At 40.4% G+C, this 27,469-nt stretch overlaps 1 protein-coding gene across 1 annotated transcript; it reads right to left on the bottom strand.

Moving 5' to 3' along the window:
- Positions 1-1,288: 1,288 nt before the first annotated feature.
- MORF4L1 (mortality factor 4 like 1) lies at positions 1,289-26,131 on the bottom strand. The gene is made up of 12 exons (XM_032175573.2): positions 26,045-26,131; positions 20,565-20,611; positions 18,271-18,338; positions 12,323-12,409; positions 11,190-11,270; positions 7,494-7,519; positions 6,936-7,024; positions 6,195-6,296; positions 4,879-4,967; positions 4,278-4,450; positions 3,611-3,695; positions 1,289-1,546 (listed from the first exon to the last, which is right to left on the bottom strand). Exons 1-12 carry the CDS (start codon positions 26,082-26,084, stop codon positions 1,462-1,464), a joined length of 972 nt encoding a protein of 323 aa, XP_032031464.1. The 5' UTR covers positions 26,085-26,131; the 3' UTR covers positions 1,289-1,461.
- Positions 26,132-27,469: the final 1,338 nt, after the last annotated feature.

A 27,469-nucleotide genomic window follows, 5' to 3' on the forward strand; every position in this document is an offset into this window, starting at 1 on the left:
TTTAATTCTTAACGTCTGCCATCCTCTACCCAAGTACAGAACACTTTAGTGTCTCTATCAAAGGGGAGAAACGTTGCCCTTTACAACTTTTGTGTTATTTTAATACTGTGTTGTCTATTGACATTTTTGGCTGTTTCTAGAGTAAACCCACAAAAATAAACAATTATAGACAGAAAAAAGCTGACCATAATTTTACACAGGTGAAAATGCCCTTAATTAATGCTCAGAGTAAGTCACAATTTGGGGAAAGTAAAAAAAACAGTCATAGCCGGGCGCGGTGGCTCAAGCCTGTAATCCCAGCACTTTGGGAGGCTGAGGCGGGCGGATCACGAGGTCAGGAGATCGAGACCATCCTGGCTAACACGGCGAAACCCCGTCTCTACTAAAAACACAAAAAATTAGCCGGGCGTGTTGGCGGGCGCCTGTATTCCCAGCTACTCGGGAGGCTGAGGCAGGAGAATGGCGTGAACCCAGGAGGTGGAGGTTGCGGTGAGCCGAGATCGCGCCACTGCACTCCAGCCTGGGGGACAGAGAAAGACTCCGTCTCAAAAAAAAAAAAAAAAAAACAGTCATGTAAACTTCTAACTTTTTAGCTAAGACTCAAGACAGCAAACTGCCAAAGCTGCTATGGATTAGCGCTACGTACCAAAGCTAAAGTGTCTCATTCCATAAAGGCCATACCAGAAACAAAGCACGCACCTGAAAAACCACTGTCTAAATACAAGAAGGAATACACAAATACACAATGGTTTTTGTAAGGCATCAACACAAGCACATTGTTCTTTGAAATTTAAAGAAAAAATTTATTGAAGATCTGAAAAACAATTCCTAAAAGATTGACTTTTCCAGAAAACTAGCTACACAATGCATTGCGTCTATCATGTTAAAACGTGCATTAGACACAAATACAAAAACCATGAAATAAGCCACCATTCTTCAACAATTTGAGCCAAGATAAAATGCCTAAGTAACAACATGGATGACTTGCAAAGGATGGGCTCTTTACTTTAAGCACCATAAAAAAAAAAAAAAAAAGGAGCACAAATGGATGAGTGTGTTCAGTTATATACACTGAATTGAACCTTTGGCACTAGGAATCAGAGCATTTTGTCATATAGCATTAACACGTATTATAAAAGTGCGTAGTGTCAAAGGAATAGAACCACCAGCATTCAAAAGCAGCTTTGTCAACTAGGCAATAAAACACTCTACAGCATATCCCTCTGTTGTCCATCATTGAAAACACTGGCAGCAACTTTGAAATGAAAAAAAGAAAAAAAAAAAGAAAGAAAAGAAAAAAGGAGCTATTACCCCTTTTATTTTCTCTGTTTAAAATCAAACAGAAAACAAACATCAACTGTTATACACTAACATCTTCAAAGCACATCGTTTGTACAAGAGATAGACTAAGAACAAAAATGTGTTTACGGAGATCCAAACATAAGTGAGTGAGAGTGCCTCTCACACAGCTTTCCGATGGTACTCAGGAGGAGCCACTTCATAATCGCTGGCACTAAACAAAGTTGCAGAATTCTTTGCCAGGTACCTAAAAATAAAATATTCATTACAAAAATTTTTAAAGGTCATTATCTTGATCCAAATCTCTTCCTATATATTATATACCTAAGCCACAGAAAACACTTTCCTAAAATACGTTAACCAAGACATTCTCTCACAGTAAAAGCATACATAATGACAATTCACGTAAATAAGTAAGGTTATACAATGAACAACACTACGCATATACAAAGGAATGAACTCTGGAGTTACTCCCCTATTTATAAACAGCAAAGAACAGTTATGTCTTCAGAATACCAACTTGGGAGCTTGAACTATCTTTAAGAGACAGTTATTATCCTATTACATGACAGCATTACCCTAAAAGAACATCTAGACATTTTCTTTAGGAAAAAAATCATATCAGCCGGGAGTGGTGGCTCACGCCTGTAATCCCAGCACTTTGGGAGGCCAAGGCAGGCCGATCACCTGAGGTTGGGGTTCAAGACCAGCCTGACCAATGTGGAGAAACCCGTCTCTACTAAAGACACAAAATTAGCTGGACGTGGTAGCACATGCCTGTAATCCCAGATACTCGGGAGGCTGAGGCAGGAGAATTGCTTGAACCTGGAGGCAGAGGTTGTGGTGAGCTGAGATCACACCACTGTACTCCAGCATGGACAAGCACGAAACTCCATCTCAAAAAAAAAAAAAAAAAAGAAAGAAAGAAAAGAAAGAAAAGAAAAAAGAAAAAAAATCCTATCAGGCCAAGCACTGTAATCACAGCACTTTGGGGGGCAGCGGCAGAAAAATTTGAGGCCAGGAGTTCAAGACCAGCCTGGCCAACATGGCAAAACCCCATCTCTACCAAAAATACAAACATCAGTCAGGCATGGTGGTATACACCTGTAATCCCAGCTACTTGGGAGGCTGAGGCACAAGAATCACTTGAACCCAGGAGGAGGAGGTTGTAGTGAGCCGTGATCGCATCACTGCACTCCAGCCTGGGCGACAGAGCAAGACTCCATGTCTAAATGAATAAACTTTTTTTTTTTTAAATCATTATATAAAAGGGAATGTGAAATGTCAAGTAGTAGAGCACATTCCATAAAGAAACTGTGGTCCAAAGAAGGTATTTATCATTAGTAAAGCAAAAACGATAAATTTTGCCTAGATTCTCAAGTCCACGTTGCAGTTTTAAGTTTACTGTAAAATGATTGTAATGAGAAAATTCATATACAGAGATATACAAAGTAGAAACTGAAAACTCCCACCCTTCCCCCCAGCACCACGCCCAAGAAATAACCCAGTATTAACTAAGATCCACATTGGAAAGCCAGATCTTATGCAAAGATTAAAATAATGTTTCTCTACAAGTAACAATTACACCATACTCCTCTACAACTTGGCTGTTTTTCAATTGAAAACATGGACATCTTTATCAGTATGTTTAGAGTGACCTCATCCTTTTAATAAGTGCTTGTTTCAAATTCTTCACTATTATAAAAATGCCCTCCAAAAACTTGTAGAAACCAGGATTGCCCTTTTCTCCATTTCTTCAAACATTTAAACCTTAGCCAATCTGACAAGTGCTACTTTACTGACAGTTTATACTTTTATCATTATTTTTGACATATTTTTAATGGTCCTTTGTGCTGACATTGCTGTAAATTTCCTGTCCTACTTTTCACTGGTTTGTTCATTTCTTACCGAAGAACTCTGTATTAAAGGTACCAGCCATTTATCATAAATGGAACACTACAGAACTATGAAAATATTACATTGGTCCTTTCATTATCTTAACAATTTAATTTTAAACCAGACTCATCTAGAATTTTGGTACATGACAAGTGTGGCTTTGTTTTCTTCCAAACTGTCAGCTGTCTTATCACCAATCTACCAGACTCCACTGCTTTCCCCTACTGCACCAATATACCATCTACATACCATCTATCATTTCTGAGACTCCCATGTATTTGCACTTATTTGTATTGCTCCATTACCATCTATCTATGCCTGTACCAATACAATGTTTAATGTTTTAGCATCTATACTGCCAATCATTACACACTGATTTTCAAATTCATGTTTATAATTTCAAGCACAGACTTACTTTAGGAAATCGTGAAGATAATTGAGTAATAAAGCAAGGCTCTTCTCATCCAGAGGTGTATAGGCCAACATTGCTCCAATTCGTACTGTTTAAACAAGAGAATTTATCCAAAGTTACATCGAAAGCAGGGGCACTACAACCATGTATTTTAATTCTGTGAGCAAACACCACCAATTCCTTTAAAATACATGATTTTAGGCCGGGCGTGGTGGCTCACGCCTGTAATCCCAGCACTTTGGGAGGCCGAGGTAGGCGATCACTTGCGGTCAGGAATTCAAGACCACGCTGGCCAAAGTGGTGAAACCCCATCTCTACTGAAAATACAAAAATTGCCACAGGTATGGTGGCACACACCTGTGATCCCAGCTACTTGGGAGGCTGAGGCAGAACTGCTTGAACCCAGAAGGCGGAGGTTGCAGTGAGCCAAGATCGCACCACTGCACTCCAGCCTGGGCAACACAGTGAGACTCTGTCTCAAAAAAAAATTATAAAATAAAATACACGATTTTTAAAACTCTTGCTCCTAAAGAGATTTTGCTATTTATTAACATTCTAGATAAAAGTTCAAATTAAAATGGAGTCATGTTTTGGAAAGTTAATTACTTTACTTCATTTAGAGAAGACCCCCCAAAAAGTAAAATCCATTATTTTCTACATGACATATTACCAAATAATCTCAGGAGATGTGGCGCTCCATACACCTGGGACATGGGTGCATCGGGATGATCTGCAAGAATTTCGGCATACTGTGGTCTCTCAAATTTGTAGAGTAGCTGGGTGCCCAACATTACGTTGAAGTATTCTTTTATCCCTGCCACAACTTCATTAACCGCATACTCCCTGATAAATGAACAAAAACATTCCAAAACTGGTCAATGAAAATAACTGAGATAGAGAATAATTCAACCAATTTAAAGAATTAAAAGCTGAGCTAGTAATAATGAACCATAGCTGAGATTTTTTTAAAGGGCATATGAAAGCAGGGTTTGACAAACTAAAGCAATTAAGATGATTCTTACATTTTCAGATGGTTAAATTTTAAATGGTTATGCAAATACCTACATGATAGCTTAAATTTTACCTAAAATATTTACTATCTGGCCCTTTAAGAAAAAGTCAGCCAGCCAACTCCTGTGTCAAAGCAGTGAAATTCTATTTTGCTAGTTTCTGGTGGTATTAATATTTCAGAGTCAGTACAAGTTTCAGATGACTTATTCAGAAACTTTTTTAAATGTCTTTGAGTCTATCTGAAAAATGTATATTCTTACTTATTATCTGTGTTTCCACGAGATTTCTTGTAATTTGCATAATCCTCAAGAATGGAATCCACATTCTTCTTGGCAGGAAGATAAAAGAGCTATGAAGACAAAAACATGCTTAAATATAAGCACTCTCTTTTTTAAAGAAAAATCATACCAGGCAAGTTTTTATACAAAGGTCAGGTAACAGTATTTCAAATTAGGAAAGATACTATTCAGCACTTAAAACATGGATAATGTGGCTGAGAAACTAAAAATTTAATTACAGACAGTTCCCAACTTACAATGGTTTAACTTAATTTTCCAACTTTCTGCTGGGTTTATAGGGATGTAACCCCATTCTAAGTTATGAAGCATCTATACATTTAAACAGCCAAATGAGACTCTACTAGACAGAAAACCACAGCTTTTAAAAATGTCAATCTGTTAGACACACATAACAGACATGAATGTGCCTTTGTGGTACTACCAAGTCATCATTTACTGTTATGCATGTTATTTGCTAGATCTAGTCTAAAGCATTAAAATAATTATCTTTTCATCCTCTCATCAGCATTGTCAAACACAAACTATTATTCCATTAAATGCAGAAACAGAAGCACAAAAAGGCTATGAAACTTGTCCAAACTCACAAATAATAAGTGATACAGCCATGCTTGAATCTTCGAAGTTTAGCTATAATTGCATAATCCTCCAACGGATTCAAATCAGAATTCAAACTATATCCACATACTGTATATGACTGATAGGTCTCTTAAGTCTCATAATCTTCAAACAGTCCCTAACCATCTCCCCCAACTATCCCTAACCCTACCTATGCCATTTGTTTAAATAGCTTCATTTGTCCTATAAAATTCTCAATTACAGAGTTCAATGATTGACAAACATGTCACTCCATTAAACATCCTATTTCCTGCAAACTAATGATAGATCCAGGCGCTTAGTAAGATTCAGGTTCTTTTCAGGGTCATGAATACCTTGCAGGTGGTGGTGTGTGCTTTCTATGGCCTACCATTAGCAATGACAATAAGACACATGCTTCTTCGCCTTTATGAATTTTCAGAACGAGTTCCTGCCCTAGCAATCTCCAAAAATGAGTTATTTCCACCTTTATCATTACAACCTCATAAAATTTATATGTCAACTTTTATTCTTCTAAGTTACTCTTTCTGGTAGTAGTTCTAAAGTGTTCAGCCTCTAAATTAAAATATTTTATCAGTCATACCTTAATAATTCAAGTCAATATAACACTTTCCTTTAAAAACTTTTTTTGCTAGCAAGAATGTATCATATAGCTTAACAATCTGGGTAGCTTTTCAAGTTACCTGTTTTTGCCTGGTAATTAAGTCCCAGTCATCAACAAGCCACGGTTTTAGCTCTTCGGGAATCTTTACTTTAACTTCAACTCTGTTCATGAATGTTTCCTCCTAAATAGAAACAGGAAGAGTATTAAAAACCTAACCTTTCTTGCTAAATACCAAACATGGAGGGGAGCTGACCTTTAGAGACACTAGGGATAAATCTTAAAGTAGCCAAGCATACAGCTGTACTGTCACTTTTTAAAATCATTAATGAAAAAGACCATACGAAGTTTGCTGTTGGGAGAAAAGAATCCGACCTGAACTATAGTCTATTTAGTGCATTTTCTTGTAAAGGTAAAAATTCTTCAGTAAGGTTCCTCTTGTTCAGGAAATGAAACACCCTGACTTGATACATTTTAACTTAATATTTTCTTATTTACCACTGATATCAAAACTATATCAAACACAACCATCTTAAAGGTACATCTTTAACTCATAAAAGTAAATGTCTAACACCAAAGAAATAGTCTTGTAGGTGAACATGAAGCTTAAACAACAAATGATCAATTGGGTAGGTAAATCTGGAGCTACAGGTGAAATAAAGATGTACAGAAATTTATCCTTTACCCCCAAAAGAGAAAATTTTTAATTTCAGGAATTAACCATGTAAGCAAATCTTGTAGAGAATCAAAGCTCCCATGGTTATGTCATGTAACTGAGACTAAAAATCCTAACATGCTATTCATAAACTCAAGAAAAACTCACATTTTCAACAGTAGGATCTACCCGGGCCCTTTTCTTCCGAGGAGGCTGAGGGGTCTCACTGGTACTGCCACCATCTCCATTTCCAGGTGCTGTAAATATTGGCGGGGAGGGGTCTCATTTAGCTAATTTAACAAACTCTATAAGGAAAACAGTCTTGACACATTATCCCCTTTTCATTATTTCTCCATTACACAGCTGTTACCTCAATCTAAGTTAAAGAATCATATTGCTACCAAAAATACAACTTTCCCTGAAGAGCTCTACCAAACATTTAGTATAAACAAGATTTAGTATCACCATCTTCCACTTATTTATAAATGTTATCTTCTCAGTGGGAGACATTAAGACTAAAGCAGATGAAAATAAATGCTCAGAAGTTTCTCCTTGGTAAAAAGAGGTCTCTACCACCATGTACCTATTTTATAACACTGCTGTGAGACTCCTATTTGAGATAATCAATAAACATAAGCTTACTCCAAAATTTCATAGCTTTCAAAATAAAAATGTCAGTGTCATAGACGTAACATAAATTAACATTAAGAAAGTTAGTATTCTTACTTTTCTGTTTGTTCTTTTTTGTTTTCCTAAAAGGAGAAAAAAAAAAGAAAAATAATTATTTCCAGTAAAACTGCCTTTGTTTCAACTCCCTTTCCTTTATCAGGGTTAAGTTCACAGAGAAACACTAACTTGGATAAAAGATCAGGTGGTAAATAAGTGTCCTACTCAGACACAAGGATTTTTATTGATAGTTGGTTAAATTCCCATCTCTCTCCACATAATAGAAAAAAATAAACCAAGCCAGGCGCAGTGGCATATACCTGTAATCCCAGCATTGTGGGAGGTAAAGGGGGGTGGATCTCTAGAGCTCAAAATTCGAGACGAGCCTGGGCAACATGGCAAATCCTGTTCTCTATAAAAAATACAAAAATTAACTGGGCATATGGCAAACGCCTATAGTCCCAGCTACTTGGGAAGCTGAGGTGAGAGGATTGCTTGAGCCCAGGAGACCAAGGCTGCAGTGAGCCTCGATTGCACCACTGCACTCCAGTCTTGGTGACAGAGTGAGACCCTGTCTCAAAGACAAAAAAAAAACAGAAAAGCAAACCAAGAACACAGTAGTAAACAACTTCGTTCTTCCGGGGTTATATTAATATATGTTATAGTATATACCACATTATTAGGCCCACCAAAAAAAAAAAAGTGTCGAAGGTTAAAATTTTTTTTCCAATTATTTTTGTTCCCCAAAATATTTTTAGATTTGTGTATTTTTTTTGTTGTTTTAAGTCTCTTCATCTTGATTGTCATCTCTAACAGCAACTTACCTCATGTCTACTTATATACTGCCAAATGGTAAATTGATAATTTTGCTTTATTTATTTATTTATTTTGAGACGGAGTCTTGCTCTGTCTGTTGGGTGATCTCAGCTCACTGCAACCTCCTCCTCCCGGGTTCAAGCGATTCTCCTGCCTCAGCCTTCCAAGTAGCTGGGACTATAGGCACCCACCACCACTCCCAGCTAATTTTTGTATTTTAATAGAGACAGGATTTCACCATGTTGGCCAGACTGGTCTCGAACTCCTCACCTCAAGTGATTCACATACCTCGGCCTTCCAAAATGCTGCTATTACAGGCGTGTGCCACCATGCCTGGCCTAATTTTGCTTTTTTACATTATTATTTCTAGACCACAAGGGAAACAGTTTATAAAGCCCATGATTATGGATTACTTTCGATGTTAAGATACTATAACACCTGGATTTTTTACTTTTCTGTAGCTTTAAATAATACTTATAAATGTTATTAATTAAATATATTCATTTAATTTAGGTCTTAAGGTTTGACGATTCAGATTAACTTATGTTTGGATATAAACACAAAAATCTGGCCAATCTGAAGTATAGGTTTTCTCTTGTTAGTTTTGTAAAAATCTGTTGGACTGTATTTCTTGGTCAAAGTCAACCATGAACTTTACTTGCACGTGTCAATATGTGGAGACCAAGAGAAACCAAGAGTCCTCACAGTCAATCCTTTACCCACTCAATTCTGTAATATAAAACTAAAATACTGACAGGTGATCTCAACTCTAAAGTAAAACATCTATAAAATATAGATGGGTTCAGCATCCCAAAGCCAAAATGCTCCAAAAATCCCAATTTTTTGAGCCAACATGACATTCAAACGAAATGCTCATTAAAAGAATTTTGGATTTGGGATTTGGGATGTTCAACAGGTAAGTATAACACAAACATTTCAAAATCCAAAAAATGTCTGGAATCTGAAACGCTTCTGGTCCCAAACACTTCAGATAAGGGATATTCAACCCATACACTTCAGTAAGTCCCAGTAGTAAGAGCCTGACATTCATGCTTCAAACGTCTAGACTCAGGATCCTTCAAAAGACTCAGAAGCCAGTTTGAAGAGGCTTCTACTGTCTAAGAATGGGAAATTTACATTTTAAAGCTTTACTTCATATATTTACTCAGCCATTATTTTTGTAGTTGAGACTGCACAATGCTGTATTCAAATGCAAATAACTTATGGGCATACTACCACTTGGATTTCTATATAATAACTTAGCACAGTGACACAGAATTAGTTATAAACTATTACTTTTGATAAAAATCTCTTTTCTATATAAAATCACTCCCTTTTAAGATGTAATTACTATTAAATCCTAATGAAATACTACACTACAGTTTTCCAAAGAACCAGATCATGAAAACATGTTACCACTTATTAAAACTATGAACAATCCTCAAATAGTAACACACTTAATCCTTACCAAACCATTTATCTTCTCACCAAAAAGAGTTTAAAAAAAAAAAGCTTCAAACATCTCCAAATGCATTAAACACTAAATACCTTCATTAGTAACACCTTACTTTTTTTAAGAGGCTAGAGTGCAGTGGTGCAATCACAGATCACTGCAGCCTAGAACTCCTGGCCTCAAGCAATCTCTCCTGCCTCAGCCTCCCAAAGCACTGGGTGTAACACCTTACTTTTAAGTAGAAAAGTCAGATCAGTAAGTCTGGTAGGAAATAAAATGACCTCTTAATAAAAGTTATAATCTTTGTTTTTATTATTACAAATACTTAAGAATACTTATTAAGTTACCACTCTTGTCACCCACTTGCAGGTACATCAACTTTTTTTTTTTTTCTTCTTAAAAGACAGGATCTCACTCAGTCGCCAAGACTAAAGTGCAGCCTTGACCTCCTGGGCTCAAGTGATCCTCCCACATCGGCCTCCTGAATAGGTGGGACTACAAGCATGTGCCACCACCCCCCGAGCTAATTTTTTTATTTTTCTGTAGAACCAGAGGCTCCCGATGTTGCCCAAGTTGGTCTCAAACTCCTGGGCTCAAACCATCCTCCTGCCTCAGCCTCCCAAAGTAGGGGGATTACAGGTTGAGCCACCGCACCATCCTACATCCTACATAAACTTTAAACATACAAAATGTATGCATGCACATGACTTTCTCACTCTAGGTTTCTTATCAGATGTTCTAACATCTAGAGTTAACAAGAAGTAATGGTTTTGTGCCGGGAGCAGTGGCTCATGCCTGTAATCCCAGCGCTCTGAGAGGCCAACGCAGGTGGATCACCTGAGGTCAAGAGGTCAGCCTGACCAACATGGTGAAACCCTATCTCCACTAAAAATACAAAAATCACCCAGGCGTGGTGGCGCATGCCTGTAATCCCAGCTACTTGGGAGGCTGAGGCAGGAGAATCACTTGAACCCGGGAGGCAGAGGTTGCAGTGAGCACAGATCACACCACTGCACTCCAGTCTGGGCAACAAGAGGGAAATTCTGTCTCAAAAAAAAGCAATAGTTTTCTTGGGGGTGGGGACGGGGAGGGCAGTTATTTGAAACCTTAACTTCTCACCTATTCTTACCATGAGTTTCACCAAAGTGGGGGTTAATTCGTATGTATTTTTAGCACTTGCTTTTTAGGTTTGAAAAGGCTTGCCAAAAGTTATCTCAAAACTTATAACCACTAATACTATCTTTGTGAGATAAAACATCACACACACATATATTTATACACACAAGTTAAAGGGAGGGGGAACGTGCTGAGGAAAATTAAGGAATATGTATTTTAAACTACTTTAACGACCCGATACCTGAGGAATGGGATTCTTACTGGTTCCAACAATGTTCCAAAGTTTCCATTTCAACACAGTCTAACACACAATGAATATAAAATATTATCTTCACATATAGTATGCAAAATCAAAACAAAGAGCTTCTTACACTTCAACGTTTTTCTGTTGCAGACCAGATGTCTTCTTTCCTGGGGCAGCCCCTCTCATCTTCCCCTCTGCATACTGCTCCCTTCAAAAATAATTTCAGTAATGTCAACATAAAATGAGCATTTATGTGAAAAAAAAAATTATGTCAGCCTGATTCCATTAGGAATTTATATTCAAATTCTGGCACCAAGTTTTTAACAAGTTGGACAGAGATATTTCCAAAAAAAAAAAAAAACAAACACTCAAGAAACAGCAAAAGGCTCAATAAAAATCAATGTAATAAAAAGTGACTGTAATAGACTGTTCTCATAGCATTGAAAATTCCATTTGTTTTGGAATTCACTAATCCCAGTGTTTTATTTGTTCCCATTACCTTTTTTTTTTTTTTTTTTTTTTTTTTGGAGACAGAGTTTCTCTGTGTTGCCCAGGCTACAGTGCAGTGGCGCAATCTCCGCTCACTGCAAGCTCTGCCTCCAGGGTTCATGCCATTCTCCTGTCTCAGCCTCCGGAGTGTCTGGGACTACAGGCACCCGCCACCACGCCCGGCTAATTTTTTGAATTTTTAGTAGAGACGGGGTTTCACCGTGTTAGCCAGGATGGTCTCGATCTCCTGACCTCGTGATCCACCCGCCTTGGCCTCCCAAAATGCTGGGATTACAGGCGTGAGCCACTGCGCCCAGCCATCATTTTAATTTTTTTAAATATACATTCGACTTTGAAATTACCCTATAGACCATATAGTCTTTCAGGGTCCCTTTTCCTGTGCTTTCAGAGATGAAAAACAGAATATGAAATGCCTCGTTTGCTTTCTTGTCTCCCCCACCAAATTTGTCTTCCAGAGCCCCAAAAATAAGGAAGATTTTTATCAGTGAGTTCATACCTATAGCAATTTCCAACAACATTCTGCTGTTTTCTACCTAGGTCTAAGATAAGTTCAAGTAATGGCAGGTATGCTACTTCCTTTACCTAGATATGGCTTGATCACTTGAAGTCAAAGCTGTAACAGCAGCTGAGAGAGGTACCAGGAATCATTTTATAGTCAGGGCAGCCAACATGATCTCCATTGTTCATTCCATGTCCAAAATTAATCTACAGGCATTTCTCCTTAATATTCAGTTCACAAAACAAACTTACTGATTGGCTTTTTGAAGTTCTCGCTGTTTCTGCAAATTGGTGTCCACGTATTTGAGTACTCTGCTCTCCGGAACCCACTCATCCCAACTGAAAAAGAGGAAAGTTAAAATTTAACTCAAAAATACTCTGTTCTCCAACTAATTTTCTGAGATCCAAGAGGCAAGACTGGATTTCTCTTAAGTAAAATTTGATGAACTGGCACTACAAACATATTCTCAACTAAAATGAAAATCTAATGGAAGTCTGTTCTGTAAAAAGGAAAACTTTTTATTTTCAAAAAGCAGCATTCCAAATCTAAGTTGCCAGAGTCCAAAAGCAGATTATTCAAATCATTTTTAGAAATGGCTTAAGAGTTTGGCACTTAATGTAAGATTCACTAAGTGATTAGTCTTACATTATCTTAAAGACTTTTATTGTCAAAAATAAAGCATAGGAGTCAAAAACTGTTATTTTTAAAAATTAAAACCAGCTGTGTGTAATGACAAAGTTCCATATAGCTCTGTGTTTTCATTTCATTATCTATGAAATGAGGATAACAACAGTACTTATCTCAAATAACTGTTATGAGAATACACGTAAAACACCTGAGAATCCCTGACACAAAACAACACTAAAGGTATGTCGGAAACATATAAGGAAGTCTACAATACTCAAACACCAACTAGATTGACTTAGTTAAGTTTGTAAAGTATTAAAATGATTTGACACCATTCTTCACCTTCATTCAGTCACAAATGAACACACACTAATTTTCAAGGCTGATCAGAAAGCTGGCTTTCTAAATATCAGAAGGCAGAACCAACTCTCTTAAAAATGTTAAGGCATTCTGGCACTTCAAAGAGCTTGTTCAAAACACAATTTCTGATTATGTGTTTTTTCCCCAAAAATGGCAAACAAAAACAATGTTATTTCTTAGGGAATGCTAACTTTTTTTGAGCAGCAAATCTTTTCTCCTGCTGATGGAGCTCCTTTAGTGACACAATTAGGTGTACTCTCAAGGCACCCAATTACAAAAAAAAATTAAGACTTTCTTTTGTTTAATGATTTCCCACCTCTGACCTCTTATATAATACAGCCAAAAGGAAATTAATAAAAAGCAATCCTGAATATGATTTCCTAGAGAAAATTTCAAAACATGCATTTACCTAGAGGTCAGGAGGGGGTGGTGTACTGAGGGAGCTCCTTCAGGAACAGGAAAAAGGGCTACAATATCCTCATGTTTCTTCAAAGATTTTTCAGAGCGCCTGGGCCTCACAGCACTTCTGATACAGACAGCATAGTACAAAGTAATCTCAGTGACCAGGTGCAGAATTTAGCTTCAGCTTTATTAAGATTCATTTACAAATGGAGTATTTAAGTGTCTGTGTCAACAAATTCCAATGAGGTTTGAAAATTTAGAAATCTCAATCATTTATTATGTTTTTGAAAAAAGATTAACTGAAGTTTAAGAAAATTCCAATTTAGGGATTAAGGTTTTGTTGTGCGAATTTTAAAAAGTACCCTGCACAAGCCATTTTCAAAATGAGATTATTTTTGAGATATTTATGTGTGTGTGTGTGTGTGTGTGTGTGTGTGTGTATAATTTTTTTTTTTTGAGACAGAGTTGTGCTCTTGTTGCCCAGGCTGGAGTGCAATGGCGTGATCTTGGCTCACCACAACCTCTGCCTCCTGGGTTCTAGCAATTCTCCTGCCCCAGCCTCCTGAGTAACTGGGATTACAGGCATGCGCCACCACGCCCAGCTAATTTTGTATTTTTAGTACAGACAGGGTTTCTCCATGTTGGTCAGGCTTGTCTCGAACTCCTAGCCTCAGGTGATCCGCCCACCTCGGCTTCCCAAAGTGCTGGGACTACAGGTGCGTGCCACTACACCCAGCTAATTTTTAGTAGAGATGGAGTTTCACCACGTTGGCCAGGCTGGTTTTGAACTCCTGACCTCGTGATCCACCTGCCTAGGCCTCCCAAAGTGCTGGGATTACAGGCATGAGCCATCGCGCCTGGCAAGAATTTCAGGTTTTTTTTTTTTTTTTTTTTTGAGATAGAGTCTTGCTCTGTCGCCCAGGCTGGAGTGCAGTGGCGCGATCTCGGCTCACTGCAACCTCTGCCACCCAGGTTCATGCGGTTCTCCTGCTTCAGCCTACCAAGTAGCTGGGATTACAGGCATGAGCCACCACACCTGGCTAATTTTTGTATTTTTACTAGAGACGGGATTTCATCATGTTGGCCCGGCTGGTCTAGAACTCCTGACCTTGTGATCCACCCACCTCAGCCTCCCAAAGTGCTGGCATTACAGGTGTGAGCCACTGCGCCTGGCCCAGAATTTCGTAGTTTTCTAACGGTAATGTGACTAATTCCCAGAGTCACAATGATCCACGGGCACTACTTACATAGACTAAATACACAACACACTAGGTATCTGAGTAACTCCTCCCCCTTTCAAAATGAATTTAAAGGTTTCTTTAAAGACTTTCCAAAGCTAAGATCATTCTTTCAATATTGCATACATTTATCTACATGCTAAGTCAACCAAAGACATTTCTGATATATTAATATTCCTCAATACATCTACAAAGATAGTAACAAATCTCTAATATTTGATGCTATTTTTTCTTAACTTTCCCCAACAGTAATTAATATGTGTCAAATTAGTTGAGAACAAAAAAATCTACACAAACCTATCATTTCTTTGAGTTACTGGACTACAATACACCAAAGAGGAAAATGCCCATTATTTTTCGAAGCAATAAAATCAGAAAATACAAGCATTTGGTATTTTCACATTTGTGACAAGCTACAAATGCCGCTTAAAATCCAGTTTTTGCGCTGTACACATCTATGTGTGCAATTTTATACAGGGTTATCTATTATATGTGAAAAAGAACTAAGCACAAAAGCTGTATTCACAGTTACTAAGGAGAAATTCTAAATTAATTTTTTAAGGTTTTTAAAAATATCTTCTTTATTCTATTCCCTTTTCGTAGTTTCTCTTAGTTTTTTATGTGTTCAATCGCTTTTTTTTCCCCTGACTCTCGCTCTGTCGCCTAGGCTAGAATACAGTGGTGCAATCTCAGCTCACTGCAACCTTCACCTCCCGGGTTCAAGCGATTCTCCTGCCTCAGCCTCCCGAGCAGCTGGGACTACAGGCGTGTGCCACCACACCTGGCTAATGTTTTTATTTTTAGTAGACATGGGGTTTCACCATGTTGGCCAGGCTGGACTCGAACTCCTGACCTCAAATGATCCAACCGTTTTGGCCTCCCAAAGTGCTGAGATTACAGGCGTGAGCCACCACACCCAGCCTCAAACACTTTTTAAAAATTTTTATTTGCCGGCCGGGCGCGGTGGCTCACGCTTGTAATCCCAGCACTTTGGGAGGCCGAGGCGGGCGGATCACGAGGTCAGGAGATCGAGACCACGGTGAAACCCCGTCTCTACTAAAAATACAAAAAATTAGCCGGGCGTGGCGGCGGGCGCCTGTAGTCCCAGCTACTCGGAGAGGCTGAGGCAGAAGAATGGCGTGAACCCGGGAGGCGGAGCTTGCAGTGAGCCGAGATTGTGCCACTGCACTCCAGCCTGGGTGACAGAGCGAGACTCTGTCTCAAAAAAAAAAAAAAAAAAAAAAAATTTATTTGCTTAATTATAAGAGGGGTGTCTAGCTATGCTGCCTAGGCTGGCCTCAAACTCCTGGGCTCAACCTCAGCCTCCCAAGAAGCTAAAACTATAGGCACCACCATACTGGCTCTAAAACAATTCCTTTAAAATGCAGGAGGTGGAGGAGAGTAAGCCTAAACCATAAATTTGCTTTGTGTTTTTCTTTGATATCCTACATGGTCTTTCCCACTCATAGTATGCATAAAATTAAGATGCTATCTTTCCTGTAGAGAAATGAAATTCTCCTAACACTCTCAACTTTATCTGGATATTGTCAGAATATCAACACATAAAATATAAGTCTAATAAAGATTGAAATGCAGTTTTAGCAACGCATTGTTTAGTAATAAAAAGTTATGAGATACACTAGGAGTCACTATTTTCCTGTTTCCTAGATATTAGAATCCATTTAGTACTAAAAGCACAGTTTACTTCTACCAAGACAGTTTTCTCCATTATTTTCCCAATTTCTCAATATTTAAAATACAAGTCCATGAGGTTAGAGTTATCTATCAGTATTAGAAATACATGTTGTTGTTTGTTTTTAAAGGAGTCCAGGTCTTGTTCTGTCACTCAGGCTAGAGCACAGTGGCACATCATAGCTCACTGTAGCCCCAAACTCCTGGGCTCAAGTAATCCTCCTGCCTCAGCCTTCCAAGCAGCTGAGGCTACAGGTGCACACCACACCTCACTGATTAGAAATACTTTAATTATCATTAACTGGGGGAAAAAACCTACAAGTTGTCAGGATGCTCTTCTATGCATTTCAGATTTCTACCTTTCCACATTTATATTAATGGAAGTGAAAGGTCTGATAAATTCTCAGCTGAAAACATCTGATATGTGAAAACAACTTCCTAACAAATAAATAAAATTAACCGGATTGGTCACCTGGATAGAGTACTAGATGAAACAAGACCAAAGTCACAGGGCCAGTGAACTTCATAGGAAAAATAAACTCCTTCCATAGTAACAGAATACTCATCAAATCAGATGGCACTGCTCCCATGGTAAACCAGGTAAAAGAGCCTGAGTCAGGTGACACAAAGCCTTAAGTTACTAGAGGACAATTCTGCAAGAACAATACTAAATAGCAATGGCAGTGCTATCTTTGAAGGACAAAGCATCATTAATAAAATGTAAAACCTCCCATAGTAAAAATTACAAATCTTTTAATTACAATCACCAAATAGGAGACTTGGGTAAATTTTTAGACAGGGTTATTTGTGAGGCCCAAGGAGAAAAGTCCCATCACTGAAAAACAGCTCCACTGGATGGACATTCTAGAATGTGTTCAATCTATACCCACTGTCCATTCCTGGAACAAGATCGATAACATCGGTGCTTTACATCCACACACACACACAAAAAGGCCGGACAGTGGTTCACACCTGTAATCCCAGCACTTTGGGAGGCTGGGGCAGGCGGATCACCTGAGGTCAAGAGTTCAAGACAGCCTGGGCAATGTGGTGAAACTCCGTCTCTACTAAAAATACAAAAAATTAGCTGGGCATGGTGGTGGGTGCCTGTAATCCCAGCTACTCAGGAGGCTGAGGCAGGAGAATCACTTGAACCCCCGAGGAGGAGGTTGCAGTGAGCCGAGCTCACACCATTGCACTCCAGCCTGGGCAACAAAAGCAAAACTCCATTTCTCAAAAAAAAAAAAAAAAAAAAAAAAAGGCTTAACTCTTAGGGGTGAGAAATTAAGACTTTAAGACTCTATAATTGAATTTGTTTCTGTGTTAAATCATACTAAAAAGTGAGTCACATGAAGTCATTTTCTGTCAACATTAAATAATGTTTCCAAAGTTCAGAAAATAGATTGGTAAATTCTGTCTTTATTTCCCAATCAAGCAACCTTTATCCTTTCCCCTTTTCTAGACAGAAAACCCAACTAGTTTTTAGCACAGCTGCTTGAAATAACATATATAGTCAACATGTTTGTGGTAAGGCCAAAAAATTCAGGCCATCCTAAAAATGTACCAAACCAGGGAAAAAAAAAAAAAAAAACAGAAAAATGTGATTGCCACATTCAACCAGAATAATTGATTGACTATATGACCATTAGATATTACACTAGAACATAATAAATACTCCCAAGAACCAAGTATATTTAAATTAAAATGGCTCAGTACCCTAATTCCTAATAGTTTTGTCATACTACAAATGATTCACTTTTGCTTCAATATGTACTATATTACATTAAAACTGCAGAAGAATTGAAAAGCATATGCTTGTTAAGCCTGTCAGTGACACAAGCTATCTTATTATAAATAAAATTGTAAGATCTAATACTCACTTTTTATTCCAACCACTGTAATGTATAAAGTATTTCACTTGTTTGTCCTTTATGGCAACCTTTACACACTGAAATTCAAAAAAATAATAATAATTCACTTAGGAATTTTCTAAAGAGACACTACCTTTTCAAATCATCCTTCAAAGGCACTCTACAAAAGCTTTATGGTGGCCTAAACAAAATGACTAAGAACACTAAGCTTGTAGAATACTCAAGTTACAAAACTGCAGATTAGTCACAAAAGGTCCAACAAAGCTGAGAACCACAAGCATAACAGGTCGCCTTAAATCTTTAATCAATGGATTACAAAAGCTATCCAAGGACAGCTAATGAAAGCTATGCTTGTGTTTTCTCAGTCTAATTAGCCAGGAGCTATATTTATTTCAAAAGCAAATTCCTCTTTATAAAGCAAAGTCTTTAAACTATATTATAAAAGAACCTAATTAGCTTATGAAAGGCAGTAAACAGACCTGTTTCCGAAAAATTAGTTTAAACAACTTGTAAAGCAATGAATTAAAAATATTTCACTTTTCTTAAAAGCAGCCAGACAAAAGGAATTACTAGAGGCAAGTCATTAACTATGACAAGTGATGACTATCTGGTTTTGGACTTAAGTCTTTAAAAGAAAACCAAAATAACCACAACAGTTTAATTTGTTTCAATAGCTTCAATTCAAAAATTGTTCACCAGAGCGTCAGCTGCCAGGAGAAAAATCAGCCAGTTTAGTAGAGTTTGCCAAAAGTTGATACAACAATAACAACATTCAGGGATAAAAATGATTAACAGGACATAATTTTTTTTTTTTTTTGGTAGAGACAGTCTTGCTATCTTGCCCAGACTGATCTCAAACTCCTGACCTCAAGCGATCCTCCTGCCTTGGCTCCCCAAAGCCCTGGGATTACAGGCACCCGGCCATGAGTCGTAATTTAGCACTTATAAACATTATATCATTAAGATGTATGTACATATACATATACTTAGAAATTCCTGACCATCTCCATACATCCAAATTCAGCCATTTTAGGATTTCTTTTTTAAGAGACGGTCTCCCAAGGTGCGATGGCTCACACCTCTAATCCCAACACTTTGGGAGGCAGAGGCGGGTGGATCACAAGGTCAGGAGTTCAAGACCAGCCTGGTCAACATGGTGAAACCTGTCTCTACTAAAACTACAAAAATTAGCTGGGCGTGGTGGCTGGCGCCTGTAATCCCAGCTACTTGGGAGGCTGAGACAGGAGAATTGCTTCAACCCGGGAAGGGGAGGTCACAGTGAGCTGAGATTGCACCACTGCACTCCAGCCTGGGCGACAGAGCAATACTGGCGGCCGGAGGTGGGGGGACGGGGGGATAAAAACAGAGAGACAGTCTCGCTTGCTGCTTGGTTGCCCAGACTGGCCTTGAACTCCTGGGCTCAAGCAATCCTCTAGCCTCAGCCTTCTGAGTAGCTGAAACTACATGCATGTGCCACCGCGTTTGGCTCTTTAGAACTTTAAAAATACACTTCTGTGTATTTAGAACACAGAAAAAAAAAGTAGTGAAAATGGCTAATATTTAGTCAGAATTGTCTGACACTTTAAGGCTATTTTCAGACACATATAGCATAAAACTATTCACCAAGAATTTATGCAGAAATTGCATAAATTAAACATACTGTTTTGTATTTTACGGGTTCATTTTTAGAGCTACAACTGTTTAAGGTATAGTCAAGTCTTAAATATTTGTACTAAAAAAGTTATCAGAAACAAAATACTAAAACTTTTTTTGACTTTGGAATGCATTCTCCTGCTTACCTTCAGCTAAATGTAAAATCAGTTTTTATAACTTGAGCACACCCTGATACAAAGGGAGCCTCCCAGAATACAAACTTTGCCAAACAACCAAAAGTTAAATGTACTTATTTTTAATATTAGCTTTTACCTTTAACCTAATATAATTAGCTCAATGCTTACTCAGCATATATTTACTTTTAAAAGTAACTTCGGCAATGTTTTCTCACCAAGTCATTAACCACAAAATGCTCTTTGTTCCCACAACCCATCTTCCCCTTCTAACATTCCCCTCAAATGCTACTTCCAGATCAGTAAGAAAAGCGGGAGAGTAGCAATGTTTTAATTCATTTGAGCCACTAAGCGTAACAGTAAGAATCTCAGAAAGATGAAGAAATTTATTAACTATGAACCTAAAAAAGGCAACTCTCTTACTGAGGCAACGACAAAATACTGTACTTGTATATTATATGGTCAGATCTAACCAGTAGTTTTGGCCAACTTCTCAAAAGAAAACAAGTTTCATACCTTTGCTTCATAAAGAAGAGGCCCATGAAAGCACAGCACTCGCTCACCTGTAAAGGGAGAAAAGGTACTGGATTAATTGTAATTTCTTCTCATACATAAGAAGAGTCACATCTTAGAGTCATCACACTTTTATTAGGGTATTCCTAGCCAAATTAGGAAAAATGAGGACAGCTATACAGAGCACCACTTTGGCTCAAACTTCAACCATACCCTACAACAAAAACACGTTGGTATCCGATGGTAAAAACAAAAACAACTTATTAGCAGGTCAATCTACTTAAATAATCAAATCATCTATCACCTGTTAAGCACATAAGCGGACTCTCCTGCAAAGCTGTCAAGGTTGGTTGGTTGGTTTTAACTATATATCTGAAAATACAGTTTTTTAAATGCTTTACTCATCTGTTTTTCTAAGTTGAGGACCTTTACTCTCCACTTGTATCTCTGCTTCCAACCCTTTTACTCAGTGAAATATCCTACAAATTAAAATACCAACATGCATCAGAGATTGGCTGGATTAAGGGGTCTCACTATGTTCATTCCTCAAATGTGGAATGATGTTCTAGATGCTAAGCTGCTTCAATGAACAAAGAAATGAGACAATAAAGCCTAACCTTTGGAACTTAACAGTCTATGTTGAGCCTACTTCAAGACTAAACAAAATGTCAGGACCTGGAAGTCTTGGAAGCAATTCTAGGCAGTACCTCAGATTACATTTGACTGTAGCTTGAAAGATTTTGCACACATTATTTTCAGTCCACTTGATTTCAACAGACCCATGGACAACTGAAATATCCAAGAATGTCAGCTCTTTTTTAGCTCTAAAATTAAAAGAGCAGGAGGGGCGAGGTGGCTCACGCCTGTAATCCCACCACTTAGGGAGGCCGAGGTGGCTGGATCACCTGAGGTCAGGAGTTTGAGACCAGCCTGGCCAACAGGCGAAACCCTGTCTCTTCTAAAAATACAAAAATCAGCCAGGCATGGTGGTGTGTGCCTGTAATCCCAGCTATTCGGGAAGCTGAGGCACGAGAATCGCTTGAACCCGGGAGGTGGAGGTTGCACTGAACTAAGATCGCGCCACCGCACTCCAGCCTGGGTGAGGAGACGCCCTCTCAAAAAAAAAAAAAAAAAAAAAATTCAGCCGGGCATGGTGGTGCGCACCTGTAGTCTCAGCTACTTGGGAGGCTGAGACATGAGAATCGCTTGAACCCAGGAGCTGGAGGTCGCAGTGAGCAGAGATCACACCACTGCACTCCAGCCCGGATAGGAGACCAACACTCCGCCTCAAAAAAAAAAAAATTAAAATTTAAAATATTTTTTAAAACTATGTATTTTCAAGCCTCACCAGAGACCCATATTATGAGATTCTCCCAGAGCACGACCTATTAACTTTTTTTTTTTTTTTTTTGAGACGGAGTCTCGCTCTGTCGCCCAGGCTGGAGTGCACTGGTGCAATCTCGGCTCACTGCAAGCTCTGCCTCCCCGGTTCACGCCATTCTCCTGCCTCAGCCTCTCCGAGTAGCTGGGACTACAAGCGCCCGCCACCACGCCCGGCTAATTTTTTGTATTTTTAGTAGAGACGGGGTTTCACCGTGGTCTCGATATCCTGACCTCGTGATTCACCCGCCTCGGCCTCCCAAAGTGCTGGGATTACAAGCGTGAGCCACCACCGCGCCCGGCCTATTAACTTTATTTTTAAATCAGTTCTATAATTCTTGTAAGTGGTTCACTCTATAAAGAATCACTGCTAGAGACTGCTGGACCTATGCATAGCATTTCTGAATTAAAGACGGAGATTGGAAAACAGGGAGATCAAAGACTTCTCCAAAGGCCCAGGAACAAGAACTAAAATGGGTAAACTATACTGCTAATAAACAGCGCCAAAGATCAGATCAGATCTGTGTTTCCTAATTTCACTCTCCTGGTACATTTTAAAGGCACTCTGAAAATGGTCTACCATTTTTTTCCCCTTGGCTGCTGCTGCCGGAAAAAAGTGCACTGAAACCGAGGCCCTGTGACCTCCATTCTAGCTACGAGGCCCTAGTATTCTGTTGAAAAAATATATATACAGCTAGCTGAGGAGTATGACCCAGGACAGCAAATGCTCCGTCTCAAAATCAAAACAAAACAAAAAAGAATTTCCAATGGAAAACCAAGTCCAGTGCAAAGCAATCACTATGCCTTAATTGCTTATACAACATATATTGCACGCCATTATCAAATAAAAAAAAAAACTTTTTTACAAGTTCATGAGTTTTTTTTTTTTTTAAACAAGTTTACAAGGATCATTAAAAACCCTATTTCTCGGCCGGGCGCGGTGGCTCGCACCTGCAATCCCAGAACTTTGCGACACCGAACTAGGCGGATCACGAGGTCAGCAGATCGAGACCATCCTGGCCAACATGGTGAAACCCCGTCTCTACTAAAAATACAAAAATTAGCTGGACGTGGAGGCGCCTGCCTATAATCCCAGCTACTCAGGAGGCTGAGGCAGGAGAATCGCTTGAACCCAGGAGGCGGAGGCTGCAGTGACCCGAGATCGCACCACTGGACTCCAGCCTGGGAGACAGAGTAAGACTGTCTCAAAAAGAAAAAAACAAAACAAAACAAAAAAAAAACACTACTTCTCGCCACTCTTTTTTCTACCATTACATAAACTCTGCAGTGTTTCAAGACGATTCTGTTAGCACTCATCAAATATTCCTTTTCCTTTGCAAGATATTCTCCGATCATCTTATAAATAAATAAAATCTTTTTTTTTTTTTTTTTGAAATGGAGTCTCGCTGTGTGGCCCAGGCTGGAGTGCGATGGCACGATCTCGGCCTACTGCAACTCCCGACTCCTGGGTTCAAGCGATTTCCTGTCTCAGCTGCCCCAGTAGCTGGGATTACAGGAGCCTAACACCACGCCCTGCTAATTTTTGTAGTTTTAGTAGAGACTGGGTTTCACCAGGCTGGCCAGGCTGGTCTCGAACTCCTGACCTCAGGTGATCCACCGCCCCCACCCACCTCGGCCACCCAAAGTGCTGGGATTAGAGACATGAGCCACCGCGCCCCGCCCACTAAAATCATTTTTAGAAGGTGGTTATACAATTCCATTTTAAACACAAATAGAAAACACACCTGGAAAGTAATGTTAAGTACAGTCTTACACAGCTTTCAAAACTTTACCTGGGGATACCTTGGTTCCTACTCTTCTCCAATTACACCACTTAAATTAGCACAAGGAATTCTCCTCTGCTGCTATTCATCTCTTAACTAGCAACCCTCTAGAACTAAAGCGCTTCCTCCAGAACAGCCATCCTTAGGTTGTTCCCACAGCAGCGATTAACTTTTTGTGCCTGGACAGTCTGATAAAGCCTACGAGCCGAATTTCATAAATAATAAAACACACACTAGTACGAAGGAAACCAACTGTACTGAAACAAAACACTTTAAGTGTCACGTTCTATGACCTTACAGGACAAACAAGACTTGGCTGCTAATCCAATAACTACCCTAATTTTGAAGAAATGAGAATGATTGCGATAACTGAAAACATCTTCCATAACTCTAATGTTGAGATATGAAAATATACTGAAAATGCTAATGTGGTGGTTTTTTTCGGGGTTTGGGGGGCAATTACACTGTTAATTGAAATACTAAACTTGGGTAGATAGAAAAAAAAATCTTCCTCCTTCAATTTCACGCACCCTCTGAATTAATGCACTGACTCTAGATTAAGAATACCTGCTCTAAAATGTCTAGTAAAATAATGAATCCATAGGAGGTAGAGTCAACAGCTTCTCAAGGTGGGAGACGGGTATTAAAAGTCACACGGCCGAGAGCGACGCCTCACGCCCGTAACCCGCGTCCCCCCACTTTGGGAGGCCGAGGCGGGTGGATCGCTTAAGCCCAGGAGTTCGAGACCAGTCTGGGCAACATGAAACCCCGTCTCTACCAAAAATAAAAAAAAAAAAAAAGAAAACAAAAACCCTAAAAAACAAAACAGAACAAAACAAAACTTAGCCGGGCGTGATGGCGCGCGTCTGTGATCCTAGCTACTTGGGAGGCTCGCTTTAGCCCGGGGGGCAGAGGTGAGCCGAGATAGCGTCACTGCACTACAGCCTGGGTGACAGAGACATCGTCTCAAAAATAGAAACAAAAAAAGTCACTCATTAACAAAATACCCCTAAAACCTCCTTAAATATCCCATAAACTTAAAATACGCAGTACTACGGTTTGAGGTTTACGGCTCTAAAAGGAATTCTAATGCAAGTCTAAAATTCCCTAGAACAAAAATCGTACGCATGTAGACATCGTATTTACGGTAACTAGCCTAAATTTCCATAGCAATGAAAAGGAATGTTAAAAGTGTTCCTCCTTTTCAACAGGATTTTACTTCCTTTTTAGCTATTAGACCTCCACCTTATTATATGTTAACTGAAGGGTTGTGAAAATTTAAAGAGCTGCCTTCCACTGGGAGTCAGTCTAACCTTACCCAAAACTCACGTCGATAGAAAACCAATTAATAAAAATAAACTCAACTTTCAAGTCATTCTTAAACACTGCAACTAATCAAACAATTACTGCATTTAAAAAATGACGTCGAGGCAATGGGACTTACAAACGCAAACGGCGTTAACACTACATTCAGATCATTTTTATTTACTTTTAACGAGCAACTGCAAAGCGAAAGCGCACTCATATTACCATAGGATCTTGGCACTGCGCCTAAGAATAGCAGAGTGATGCCTCCAGGCAACACAAAGCGGAGGAAAACGCTCATCCCACTGATCCTTTTTTTTTTTTCTGTCCCCACCCACCACTCTGAGGTAAGCGGAGGGCCCCGGCAACCTTGCGATCGTCGTGGAAGGGGGCGCTGCATCTGCCCGTAAGCTATGCCTGCATATGGGACCGAGACGCCGGCGGCCATGATGGCGCCGCCATCTTACAACAGCCATTTTACAACGCACTTCTCCCGCCCCGTGGCGCCAAACCCACCCCCATCCGCAGCTCAGAGTTTCCACCGAACGCAACCTCCTCGGGGCTCCAGGAAGCACCGAACTGCCCGTCGTGGCTGCTCAAGCGGCCGGGCGCGCCGCAGGACCGCCCGAAACAGCCGCCGCCCCTCCCCCCCGCCGCCGCCACATCACTTCCCCTAACCGCCGCCATGGCACTCCCGTCGCCTCCCTACAATAGGCCGCTCTCTCCGCGCCCTCTTCCTCAGAACAATAACAAACACTTGACGAGGGTGTGCCACGCGCCAAACGCTCTCTCTCCCACTCTAACGCCTGCGTGGCACTCTCGCTTCACAAAGCGCTTTCTCACAATGACGCATCGGAATTGCCATCCGCAATGCGCTTTCTCCTCACAAAGCACTGTCCTCCGCCTTCTCAGGGCGCAGCCCGCGCCGCCCCCGGCCCTCAAGCCTCAACCACCTCGAGCCCGCCTCCATCTCCTGCGCTGTTAGGTGCCTTTTTCCCAAAGGCGCACACTCACCCTCCTGGAATTTAGGCTTCGGGTCCTGCTTCGGCGCCATTTATAAGTGATTCGCCGCCTCCTCCTTCTCCCACCACCCCCGACTACCGCCCCCTACTCTCTACCCCACCCAACTCCGCGTCAGACACGCCGTCAGGCACTGCCAGCTCTACATCGTGGGCCGGATTTGCCAGCGCCCGCAGACCTCACAGCACCGCGACCTGCGCAGCCGCTGCTCCAGCCAACGACAGCCCGCCGCGCACGCGCCCCTGCGCCCGCGCCGCCCCAGGGCACCCCGGGACTGGTAGTTCGGAGTCGGTGGAGGCGCCCCCCCATCGGGTGGGGGAGGGGCCGGCTACCCCACCCCACCCCACCCCACCCCACCCTACCCCACCCTACCTTGCTTCTCTCCCCATCCCCCCCAGCTGCTGCGGGTTGGTAAAGCGGGGATTTGATTTCGTGGGAGGTTAAGGCGGAGCTGGCGATGGGGGAGAGTGGGGATGGTGAGCCACCAGTGATAATAGAATGGGAAAGGCCCAGTTGCGACCTCCCTTGGGCAAATAAGCCCCTGTTGATGTTGAAGTAACCGGAGAGAATAGGGGTGACTCGGAAACCTACATTCAATAGCATTCCGCTAGTTTTTGCATAGAAAGGCTTTAGGATCAGCAATCTGGCCACAAGAGGGTGGGAAGTGGGGTCCGCTTCTGGAAGCTTCGTTGTTTAGCAAGCCCACTGCGGAGCCTATTTGGTGGGATTGATAGCCATTTGTTTCTCATAAGACTCCCAGGTCTACCTCCTCTTCTCTAGCCCAGCCTTGCGGAAGTGAGGAAGATGACGTGGGAACACTAGTCAGGCTTTAGCTTTTTGAGATAATGGAGCTCTGCTTTCTGAAAAAGGCTAGTGTGAATATGTCAACGTCTGTATTCCGTACCTGGCCTGTTTGTGCTTTTTGTCACTCTAAACAAACGGATTTCAATATTATACCTTTTTTTTTTTCTGAGATAGAGTCTCGCTCCGTTGCCCAGACTGGAGTGCAGTGGCGCGATCTCGGCTCACTGCAGCCTTCGCCTCCCAGGTTCGAGCGATTCTCCTGCCTCAGCCTCCTGAGTAGCTGGGATTACAGGCACGTGCCACCACGCCCAGCTAATTTTTGTATTTTTAGTAGATACTGGGTTTCACCATGTTGGCCAGGCTGGTCTGGAACTCCTGACCTCGTGATCCGCCCGGCTTGGCCTCCCAAAGTTCTGGGATTACAGGCGTGAGCCACCGTGCCTGGCCTAAACAAATGATTTCTTTATGTCGTTCCCTGTTCAAAAACAACTTCGTTGGCTAAGCTGCAAAATAGCACCATTTACGTCAGTTTATTGTGAGAATTACATATACGGGCTTAGCGCGGTGCCCAACAATGAATAAGTGCTCAATGAACTTTAGACGATAAATCTCCAA

The sequence above is a fragment of the Hylobates moloch genome, unplaced genomic scaffold, assembly GCF_009828535.3.
Source record: "Hylobates moloch isolate HMO894 unplaced genomic scaffold, HMol_V3 SCAFFOLD_14, whole genome shotgun sequence".
NCBI classification, from domain to species: domain Eukaryota; kingdom Metazoa; phylum Chordata; class Mammalia; order Primates; family Hylobatidae; genus Hylobates; species Hylobates moloch.